This window comes from Condylostylus longicornis, unplaced genomic scaffold (assembly GCF_029603195.1).
Source record: "Condylostylus longicornis isolate FDR11 unplaced genomic scaffold, ASM2960319v2 ptg000028l, whole genome shotgun sequence".
Lineage (NCBI taxonomy): Eukaryota > Metazoa > Arthropoda > Insecta > Diptera > Dolichopodidae > Condylostylus > Condylostylus longicornis.
The window spans coordinates 4,493,030-4,504,662 of NW_026577997.1; the positions used below are offsets into that span (position 1 = coordinate 4,493,030).

The 11,633-nt window shown below is 24.0% G+C and overlaps 5 protein-coding genes across 5 annotated transcripts; 2 read left to right on the forward strand and 3 right to left on the reverse strand.

The window, feature by feature from the left end:
- Positions 1-2,205: 2,205 nt before the first annotated feature.
- On the reverse strand, positions 2,206-3,245 carry LOC129607755 (ribonuclease P protein subunit p29-like). Its single transcript, XM_055518928.1, has 2 exons — positions 3,159-3,245; positions 2,206-3,097 (listed from the first exon to the last, which is right to left on the reverse strand). Exons 1-2 carry the CDS (start codon positions 3,169-3,171, stop codon positions 2,460-2,462), a joined length of 651 nt encoding a protein of 216 aa, XP_055374903.1. The 5' UTR covers positions 3,172-3,245; the 3' UTR covers positions 2,206-2,459.
- A 202-nt stretch (positions 3,246-3,447) lies between these two features.
- LOC129607713 (cytochrome b-c1 complex subunit 9) lies at positions 3,448-3,904 on the forward strand. The gene is made up of 2 exons (XM_055518877.1): positions 3,448-3,689; positions 3,759-3,904. Exons 1-2 carry the CDS (start codon positions 3,561-3,563, stop codon positions 3,792-3,794), a joined length of 165 nt encoding a protein of 54 aa, XP_055374852.1. The 5' UTR covers positions 3,448-3,560; the 3' UTR covers positions 3,795-3,904.
- Positions 3,815-4,529, reverse strand: LOC129607712 (39S ribosomal protein L18, mitochondrial). The gene is made up of 2 exons (XM_055518876.1): positions 4,323-4,529; positions 3,815-4,265 (listed from the first exon to the last, which is right to left on the reverse strand). The coding sequence occupies exons 1-2, from the start codon at positions 4,495-4,497 to the stop codon at positions 3,901-3,903; spliced, it is 540 nt and encodes a 179-aa protein (XP_055374851.1). The 5' UTR covers positions 4,498-4,529; the 3' UTR covers positions 3,815-3,900.
- A 168-nt stretch (positions 4,530-4,697) lies between these two features.
- On the reverse strand, positions 4,698-5,476 carry LOC129607756 (coiled-coil domain-containing protein 86). Its single transcript, XM_055518929.1, has 3 exons — positions 5,446-5,476; positions 5,137-5,373; positions 4,698-5,060 (listed from the first exon to the last, which is right to left on the reverse strand). Exons 2-3 carry the CDS (start codon positions 5,346-5,348, stop codon positions 4,769-4,771), a joined length of 504 nt encoding a protein of 167 aa, XP_055374904.1. The 5' UTR covers positions 5,349-5,373; positions 5,446-5,476; the 3' UTR covers positions 4,698-4,768.
- Positions 5,477-6,147: 671 nt separating this feature from the next.
- On the forward strand, positions 6,148-8,900 carry LOC129607679 (probable arginine--tRNA ligase, cytoplasmic). The gene is made up of 5 exons (XM_055518831.1): positions 6,148-6,316; positions 6,379-6,516; positions 6,644-6,996; positions 7,287-7,616; positions 7,681-8,900. Exons 1-5 carry the CDS (start codon positions 6,275-6,277, stop codon positions 8,831-8,833), a joined length of 2,016 nt encoding a protein of 671 aa, XP_055374806.1. The 5' UTR covers positions 6,148-6,274; the 3' UTR covers positions 8,834-8,900.
- The last annotated feature ends 2,733 nt before the right edge of the window (positions 8,901-11,633 follow it).

An 11,633-nucleotide genomic window follows, 5' to 3' on the forward strand; every position in this document is an offset into this window, starting at 1 on the left:
TAAAATATTAAATCATTTAATTAATATTAAATATAAAATTATGTAAAACTACCCTCATAAATCAATACAGAACACATATTTCTCTTATAATATAATATATATATATATATATACATACATTTTTAATTTTAATAGTAAATAATAAGTAATATAATCTCCATACATATTTCCCATAAGTCTATTTAAGAAAAACAAAAAAAAAATTTAAATGAAATCGATAACCATTATTAAAACCATTAATACTTTTTCCCTTTCTTATTTAATTCAAAAAAAAAATATAAAATACAAACAGCAGTCCTATGGTCCCCTGAATTTACAAATCATCAAATTACTTATATAATATTCATTAAGGAAGATATTATTTTTGTTCATAGAAGACATTTTTTTTTTTTTATTTTGACAAAATATACAATTTATTAGATGCGTTTTAATTGAAATTTTTTATCACAATTATACAAGTATTAAAAATTACTATGGTATCATAACCATATTGATAATATTTTAAGATTTATTTTATGTAACCAATACATAGTTTACATCATAAGTATAGCTACTAACCATACAATTCTTATCCAACCCCTTTTAAAGAGGGAAGGAAATCCAAATCAAGAAATCTTTGTATTATTTAAGAGAAGGGTGATGAAAACACAAAACAAAAAAAAAAGAAAATCCCTGTTAAAGCCGTCGTTTACACTTTTTCGAATTGATTAATTTTTCCTGAATTTTTCATTTCTCTTACATTTTTTTTTTGTTTACATCCTTCTTAAAAAATATATTCATACATATCATACACAATGGAATACACAAAAATATAATAAGTGCTTTAAAAGTAAAACACGAAAAAATCCCCCAAAATTTTTTCAAAAATAAAATCAAACACTCATTCATATACTTTACCCGTAATAATTTAAATAAAAAAGTACAGAAAACAAAAGTATTCCATTGAGAGAATCTTTAATGATATCCTAACTAAATGTACATAAGCTTAGCTATGATAAATTTTATTCCCTTTTCCTGCTTTTTAAAATAAAATATGGAAAAATCATCCGGTGTCTATGTTACATTTTTATTTATACAAAGCAATTTGAAAAGTGAAAATGAAACTCTTGTTTCTATATCATCAAGGGATTAAAGGATACGCCATGCTACAATTTTTGTTTTTTTTCGCTCTCTCTCTGATCTATGCTTTTGTATTTATTTTATTATACATATACAATGTTGTATGAATTTGGGTGATGCCATTTTCAAGGATAAATAAAATTTTTTTCTTCTTAAAATTCGAGTACGCAGCAATTATTTTGGTAGAAACAATGAGATCATTACAAATCACAGCATTTTGTGTTTTTTCTTTTATGATTTATAACATGCTGGGCAGTTTTCATAAAAAATAATTCTGCAATTGGCACTATAAAATTGCTTTCGTTTAATTAATTTAGACACATACTTGTATACATATACATTTTTTTTAAATAGAATATTAGAAATTTATGAGTCGACATCATAATGCCGAATAATCAAATCTTATTTGATCTCTTACAATATTTTATTTCAACCGATTGTTATTAATTCTAATGTTACAATTCGTTTTACTAATCTTTTTGTTAGTTCCGTTTTAGAATTAATTACGGGAAATATGAACCCAATTTTAAATTATCTGTAAGCACCCTGGGCCTGACTTGTGACCTACCAAAAGAATTATACCTTATGATAATTTTTAATTTGGTTCATCATAATTATTTTTTAAATTAAATTTTTTTTAACCTAAAATTTTGCTTTAGCCTATTAATTGAGTAAATAAAAATTATACACTTTAGAATCGAATAATAGTAGAGTAAGAAATTTTGTACTACTAACTAATTTTATACAAAATGAAATAAGTTTGTATTATAATTTATGGACCTATGACTTGACTAGAATCCAAAAATTTAAAAAAATCTTTTTTAATTTCTGCCAAAGAAAATGCTGTGAAACATGAAGTACTAAACTGAATATCGAAAAGTTTTTGTCCTAATTGAATTCCTAATTATTTTCATAATTTTGAATAATTTTAATAAAATCTATCAGCAAGGCATCATATTAAAGCCAGTATGTACCTAAAATCAAATCAACTCAAAATTAAAATATAATGTAGTCCAATTTTTTAAAAATTACATTATACATGGCATTTTTTAAAAACTACATTATATGGTCAGTTTTAAAGCCAGTGTAAGGAAAACCAAGAAACAAGGAAAAGAATGAAGAACCTTCTTTAATTGTACGCAATGGTATACGATTCTTATTATAATGCGAAAACAATAAATTCACTTGTGATGAGAGTGTTGATTTTGGAACCAATCTATCTTTCCATATTCCTAGCACGAATAAGTTACAATTCTTTTACAAATGTCTTCTAAGTTTATTTAAAAAAAAAAAAGGTTTTAGATATCCATTTAACTTCTAGTATTACAAAATACATATATTTATAAATCAAGATTAATATTATTCTTAATTTTCTTAACAGATTTTTCAGCTGGTCTTGTTGTTAAATATTTACCAAAAATTGTTAATTCTACATTACCTAACATAATTTTAAAAATTGATTCAGCTTTCGGTAATGTCCTAATCTTATTATCTTTACTAATAATTTTTAAAACATTTTTTGTTTCTAATATAATAATACCGGTATGACCAACAAAATTTGGACATTTTGATTTTACAACTTTTATGAGAGCACCATGTAAATCCGATTTCATTAGTAATTTTGTAAAATTATCATATGCTGGTTCATATACCTCAGGTATCTTTGTATCTTCACAATTTAATGATAAATGTTGTATCATATAACCTTTCCATAATTCATGTAATGGTATAGCTTCATCATATTTCATACTGTTTTTAGGTATATTGTAAAGACCAAGTTTAGAATATTCTTTTCTTGTTAAAGTTGTTAATTTCTTTTTTGGTTTTTTAGTTCGTTTCTTTTGTTTTATATGTGTAAAAATTGTTGTATGATCTGGATTAATTTTAATTTCTGATCTATGCTCGGGTGCAATAATTTCAGTTATTAATTCTTTAAATGCTTCCATTTCTTTTGATAATGGTGCTTGCAATGATTCGCCTATTGCAAAAAATAAAAAAGTTGGAGTAGAATTTTATAGTAAAAATGTTATTCATTTTACCTTTTTTCTCCATAATTTTTTATTTGAAAACAAATTTAATGTTAAAAATTTATTCTAGCAAATTTGAAAGGTTAGGTTAGATTGGAGTAGTAAATAAATAACAGCTGACAAAGATGAAGAATCCATGAGGAATATTTCGTTTATATTTACATAAAATAGAATAAAAATAAGAGACATCTGTCGGACATTGGCAATAAAAGTTTTTCTTAAATTTCGAGTATTGAATTAAATCAATAAGAATTTAGCAAGCAACTAAATTGACTTGACATTTCGCATTAGAAAAACAAAAAAAAAACACTCTTAAACATCATTTCGATTTTGAAGTTTGTTTAGCTAACAAAACTCATATTTTATTATTTTGTCCTGCTGCAGCAAGATAAATCAAATATTTAAGATATCACAATGAGTCTATATAATATTTTATTTAAAAGAACATCAACCTACGCTGTAGGTATTGTTGCATCGGTATTCTTTTTCGAGAGGACATTTGATTTGGCAGCTGAATCAATTTTCACCTCAGTAAATAAAGGCGTAAGTAAAATTTTTAATAATCATTATGTAATCTTATGTGTAACATAACATTTTTTTTTGTCATTCCAGAAACTATGGGAAGATATTAAGCATAAATATGAGTAAATTAGTCAGAAAAGCCAAAATCCATAAAATATTTAGCTAATGTAAACTTTATTGTATAAATAAAAATCGAAAGAACAAAAAAAAAAACAAATTATTGTTCTTGTATTCAATCTTTGACTAAAGATTCATAATCGTGATCCCAAACTTCAGGTGGTATAAATCTATCTTTCTCTTTCAATTGAATTCCATTTTCTTCTAATATTTTAATGAATTTATTTAATTTTGTATTACCATCCGAATTAGTATTGTGATCACAATACATTTCAGTTAAACCACTCTTTAGGCAACGATCTGCTAAAACTCTGCCTAAATTAATATATGCACATGTATCATTTGTTTTATACAATTGCTTTTTAATTGCCCATTCTTTTGTACTAGCGGATATTACTATGCCATTTTGAAAGTGTCGAATATAAGCTGATATATAACGTTGAGAAATAATCAATTCTAATTTATGCCAATAACTTCTTCCTAAAATAATTAATTTGCTTTTTAATAAATAAAAATTTCAATGGTAAAAATTCTAACCTGGTTTTTCCAAATGATAACCTTGTGGTTTATATGCATAGCCTAATCTTTCCAAATTCCGAGGATTTTTATTATAGGCATATACAACTCCTGCCTCTGGTTTTGTTAATTCTTGGATTTTATGTTTTACTCGGGCCGAAGTTAATGGTTGAAATTTCTTAGCTACCGATGCCATTTAATACCTTTATACTTTAAAATTTCTATTTACATTCTATTTTATGACATTTCATTGAAATAAAATATTATGACAGTTTCCCAGTAAACCGAATAAAAATTTTTATACGGAAAGTTTTTGACATTTCAAGCATAGGTATTTATGTCACAATTGCAGCCTAAACAATAACAAATTATTTTAAATAGAAATTGGAAAACTAATGTGTTTTTTTTAAAATTTCATTAATTTTATTTATTCAAAATCAAAAAATGAACAAGTTCAAATTTAATTGTTAAACAACTTTAACATTATCTAAATCTCGTTTTTCAATCATCCTTAAATGCTTCTTTTTCATACGCTTTATTTTGTTGGGATTTTTGATTATTTGAACTACCTCAGATTTTCTTTGATTCGCTAAACGTCTTTCAGCATTTTCTAATCTTCTTTGTTTTCTAATTTCTTTTTCTTCTTTCTTAGCATCTTTAATTGATTTGGATATTTGTTTAATGTGTTGAATTTCATTTCGGAGTTCAACTTTTTTATGAAACGGACGACGATATATTGATTTTTTAATTGTGGAAAACCTACGAAATTTTTATTAAATAGTTCATTAATTTTTCAATATTTTATTTAAATTTTAAATTATTTTTTTTTTTTTACTTTGTTCTAGGCTCTTTCCATGGACGACCAGATTTTGGTTTGCCTCTTGGTATGATTTGTTCTATTTTTTTTAGTTTCGTCTTCTTGGACGCAGGAGGTTTTTCAGGTTTTGTGATATTTGAAGCAGTGTTATTATTGCTCACCGGTTCATTATTTCCATTGCTCTTATTATCTTTATCCAATGAATCAACATCTTTGTTTTCCTCGGTCATAATTTAAATACTATTTTATCGAGATCTAAATTATTTAAAAATTTTTAATAGAAAATTTTATACACGTGTTTCGCTATTTTGTTATTGGTATACATACATACTATACTAGTAGTACATCTCCAAATAAAAACAAATAAAATTGTTTTGTTTTGACTTTTTCCAATCATTCTAAAAGGAAAAATGTCAAACCTTTCTGATAAGCATTGCCAACATTTCAAATATTAGCATAGCTATCTTTAGCAACACTTATTATCCAATAATGAAATATATTTTAATATTTAATATTCATGGGTATTAAATTTAGATATTATTAAAAGTTCTTACAAACTTTACAAATTTTCTTTAAATTTATTTTCCAGAAACTTAGAAATTTTTGTTTCATTTAGTATCAATTATATAATATATTATATTGTTATCACAAGCAGGAAAGATCAAAATGTCACAATTTCCCAAGTTGTATGATACCTTATCAACAAAGCATTGTCTGATTTTCATCAAATAATGACAATAAAAATTTAAATAAATATAAATTAATAATTTATAAATATGTACATATATACATATAATGTAGAATTTATAAATTCAGAAATATGTATATGAATTTATAAATTCTACATTATATGTATGTATGTACATATTTTTATTCATAACTTTACAATGTCATCCATAAGTTATCAGTTGTCACAAATTAAACCACAAACACTGATTATATTAAAAAAAAAAAATAAGCTAAAAACAAAGTTATAAGCGAAGCTAAAAAACGTGTCAGTTATTGTTAAAAATTGAGAACACCGTCCATATTAAACTCCAGATTATTTGACTTTTTTCTGACTGATTCCTATTTCGGGTAATGAAAATTGAAAAAACGTGAATTATTTTTAAGTTAAAGAAAGTTTAATAAAAATTAATTCAAAATTAAAAGGAAAATGAGTGTGTTGGAACATGAAGCTCAAAGGCTGAGCCAAATGGTATGTACCTACAAATATGTAACTTATTAACACGTAATCAAAATACTCAATTAATATTATAGGAACATGAGATCCGGCAAATTAAAGAACAAATTGAAAATGTTGGGAATGCAACAGACCTAGGAAGTTATGATGAAGAATTAGCGAAACTTGAAACTAACAACATGAAATTAAAACATCGCCTAAGCATTTTAAATAAGGTATGTTCCTACATCAGTAAGTAGGTATATCCATTATATTTTGAAATTTTAAAACTATGTATATTCCTAAAAATTTTACTAACCTCAATACAATTTGTACACATATTTTATGCAAATACTTTTTTAGGCAATTGAAAAAGAGCGAGGAAATTCATCAACTTCTAACAAATTGAACTCTATAACAGAAATGATATCCATTACAGAACATTTGTATGATTTATTTGAGAGTGCTATTAAGAGTGCTTACCCGGATTTGACAAATCCTCCTGTTATAATAACTCCTGTTTCTGCGAACACACCAAAATTTGGTGATTATCAATGTAATAGTGCTATGCCTATAGCTCAATTACTAAAAACTAAAGGATTAAAATCAAATCCTAGAGAAGTGGCTCAAAACATAATGAACCATTTAGGTCATTCAGTTTTAGTATCTAAAAGCGAAATTGCTGGAGCTGGATTTATAAACGTTTTTCTGGAAAAGTATGTTCATAATATGATAAATTTTTATTTTAAAGCAAGTGGTTCATATGTGTGAGAATTTTGTTTTTTTTTTATATATAATTGCAATCGCTTTATTTTTTTAATAATATTGTAAACACATTTTGTTTTTTGTTTTTTTTTTGTTACTTATACACACATTATTTAATATAATTTTTAATTAAAATTTAATTAAAAAAAAAACAAACTTTTAACTTGTTTTAAATAAGCTTTTTTTGACAAATATTTACAAATGATTCTTTTATGGAATTTAAAAATTGCATTATTTACAGATCATATGGTGTAATGGCTATAAATGAATTGCTTCGTAATGAAATAACACCACCATCATGTAAGAAGCAACGTGTGTTGGTAGATTTTTCCTCGCCGAATATAGCAAAACAAATGCACGTTGGTCATTTAAGATCAACAATAATTGGCGAATCTATATGTCGCCTTTTAGAATTTTTGGGCCATGATGTAATACGTGTAAACCATGTGGGCGACTGGGGTACACAATTTGGTATGTTAATAGCCCACTTAGAAGATCGTTTCCCAAATTTTACAAATGAAGTACCACCAATTAGTGATTTGCAAGAGTTTTATAAAGAATCTAAAAAGAGGTAGGCATCTAACTTACATAAAAGACAAAATGAAAATGAGGAAACTATTTATTTTTGGTTTTAGATTTGATGAGGATGAAGATTTTAAAAAGAGAGCATATAGCAGCGTTGTAAAATTGCAGAGTGGTGAAAAAAATTCTAAAAAGGCCTGGACTTTAATTTGTGACGTATCGCGAAAAGAATTTCAAAAAATATATGATGCATTGGATGTAACAATAAAAGAATTCGGCGAATCATTTTATCAAAGTAGAATGGAAAGCATAGTAAAATTTCTTGAAAAAGAAGGTTACTTGGAAGAGGATGAAGGACGAAAGATCATGTGGGGTAATCCTGAAACTAGAGATGGTATACCTTTAACTATAATAAAATCAGATGGTGGTTTCACTTATGATACATCAGATATGGCTGCAATTAAATACCGTTTAGAAGAAGAAAAAGCTGATTGGATAATTTATGTTACAGATTCTGGACAATCAACTCACTTTAAAATAATATTTGAATGTGCCGAAAGAGCAAAAATTTTAGATTACAAAAAGCATAGAGTTGATCATGTTGGCTTTGGTGTTGTACTTGGAGAAGATGGAAAAAAATTCAAAACTCGATCTGGTGAAACAGTGAAATTATCTGATTTACTGAATGAAGGTTTAAAAAGATCATTGGATAAGTTAATAGAAAAAGAGAGAGATAAGGTTTTAACACCAGAAGAATTAAAAGCAGCACAAGAGTCTGTTGCTTATGGTTGTATTAAATATGCTGATTTATCACATAATCGTATAAATGAATATGTGTTCTCATTTGATAAAATGTTGGAAGATCGTGGTAATACTGCGGTTTATTTACTATATGCATTTACAAGAATACGTTCTATTGCTAGAAATTGTGGAGAAGATTTTACAAATTTAAAGAAAATCATGGAAACAGAAAGCATTTCTGTTGAACATGAAAAAGAATGGAAATTAGTTAAAACATTACTAAAATTTCCAGATGTAATATCAAAAATTACAAAAGATTTATTTTTACATCACCTTTGCGAATATGTATTTGAAATAAGTACAACATTCACCGAATTCTACGATGTTTGCTATTGTATTGAGAAAAATAAGGAAGGTAAAATTATTAAGGTTAATCGTAGCCGGATTTTATTATGTGAAGCAACTGCTCTTGTATTAGGAAAATGCTTTGATATATTGGGTTTGAAACCTGTTGCAAAAATTTGAAAAGTTCCCGAAATTTATTTTTTTTTATGACAAGAACAAAAATTAAATAAAAATTTGTTAAAAAATACATTGATTGAATTTCATTTAAAACCTTTATCATTTACAGTGTTTTTTTTTATTCAAATATTTTAACAACTTCATTCAAATGTTTTGTTCAAGTTTGATTCAAAAAACAAATTTTAATAATTTTTTTTTTATTATAATTCTTGTTTTTTGTACACTTTATTACTAAAATCTAACTTATGATAAAGAAAGAGAAAACTAGGAAATTAATTAATTTAGTTATTTTGGTGTCTTAACAAAAAACTGAAAACAATTTTATATTATATTTTTTGTTTTCAGAAGAAGTGCATTGACAAGATTTGATTAAGGTTATGATTTATGCAGAAATGAATTATAAAATTAATATTTAATGACTATTTTAAAAAATTAATTTCATTTAATTATTTATCTACAAAGTGTTATCCAAGAAAAATAAAAAAAAATTTTCATCGATATTCGAAAATTTTAAATAATTTAAACATCAATATCAATTTTTCTTGGATTTGATTTTTATTTTCCTCTAAATATTATTTTACCTAAACATGAGGACATTATTTTTTTAACTTGAGTTATTTTTATGTTTTTAATTTAAGTAAATTAGTATATTTTACTACAATTTTATACATATAATAGATTCGATTACAATTGTGGCATGTAAAATTACAAAATATGCTTATTTGTTGTGTTTAACATTTTCATCAATAGTTTTCAATTCACTTTTTTTATAGAAGACAAGTAATTTGAAATATTTTCTTAAATTCATATTATTATTTTTGTTTTTTTTTTGTGAATGTCACTGGAAGTTAATATGACTTGACACGTGTATTATGGTAAATGTTTTGGACATTATTAAAATATCAATAAAACAAAAGCATTCAAATAACACAAGCTCCCAAGACTCTATGTAAGACTATAGACCTGTATTAAAAAGTAACTGAATAATACCATAAAAAATGTAACTTAAAGCTTATTCAATAGCTAGCAGCGTACATAAAAAAATTTAAATTATGATCAATAAATAATTAAACTATAAATTTCTAATATTTTGAATTACATATTACTGCATTAAACAATGTTCGTATTTTATTTATTTAAATAATCTGAACTTGAAGGGAATAAAACTTTTCCATAAAACTTTGAGGAGTAGTCTGAAAAAGTATATGTAATATTCTATTCAACTTAAATAACCAATATTACGGAAAATCATATTAAATATATGTAGTTGGTGAAAGTATAAATTAAAAATTTTATAATATTATTAATTACTTTTCACATAATCGACTCTAATTTCCATTTATAAATTTTTTTTAATAAAAAGTCATTAAGCAAAAATTTTAAGGCCTAAATATAAACTATGAAGCACTTGCATAATTATTATACTTAGTAAGAATTTACTTTAAGTTCTAGATTAAAATATGTATATGTATTGATTTTTCATTATTATTTTTTTCCTTAAATAATTGATAAAGTGCAATAATTTATTGATAATATACCATTTACATACTACTGATTATTAAGAATAAAAACTAATTTCAAATATAATTTTATTTTGTTTTTTTTGTGGTTACTCTAATAACTTTAATGAATAGCATTTGATACTTATACATTTTACATAAAAAAACAAAAACGTAGTTTTCAGAATATATTACATATAATATTTGATATTTTTCTTAAAAATCTTAAATTTAAAAAATAAATTAATATTCTGTTTTTAATGGATATTTTAAAATTTTAACACAATAACTTTCATTTTTTGAAATGATATTAATATAAAAATTATTTTATTATGAATGGAAAATTATTGATCAATTTAATTTTATTTATTTTTAAATTAGGAAGCGTTTTATTTATTAATTGGCACCAAAATAATATTGTATTGTTTTAACATAAAATAGAGAACGGAGTGTATTGTAAAAAATTATTTCAATAAATTTTGTAATATTATAATTTAACTATTTTGCTTAGATGTTTAAAATGATTAGTACTGATAAAAAAAAAATTATCAGTACTAATCATAAATATATTTCAAGAATTTTCATAAATAGCTTATTTTATAGACACATATTATGTTACACCAAATGAAGAGAGCAGTTATATTAAAGTTAAATCATAAAATTACAGACGATCAGAAAGTGACCGGTCTCTTAGTAATGTTTAAGAAATTAAAAAAAATTAGCTTCAAATTATTGTCAAATTAGAAAATTTTCATATCAAGTTAAATTGCGTTTTGATTAAAAGAACTATAAAATTTTTATGGAATATTTTAAAGAAGATCCAAATTGTAGATACACTGACCAGAAACTTTCAAAACAAAACTGATTTCATGTACTTAAATAAATAAATACTATATTAATATCATTTCATACATATCTCGATGTAATAAAATTGTTATTTATTTTTATTTTATTGTTTTCCTTTGTTAATAATAACATATTTAAATCACATTTTATTTTTACAAAAAAAAAAAAAACTACATTATTATAGTAATAATTTTAATAATAATTACAATCATAATAATAATAGTAAACGAGTTCTTTTCTAATATTTAATTTGGTTTTTTTTTTTAATTTTTTTCTAGACATTTTTCTTTTTCCTTTATTTTTCTTCAACTATATATTTATGTTAATTTCTTCGAACTTTTACTCTATATTATTTTTCTTATTTTTTAATTGTTTATTTTTCATTTTTGATTTTTTATTTTGAATATATTTTTATTTATTTTTTTTTTCAGTCGAATCAGTCATAATCATTATTAATA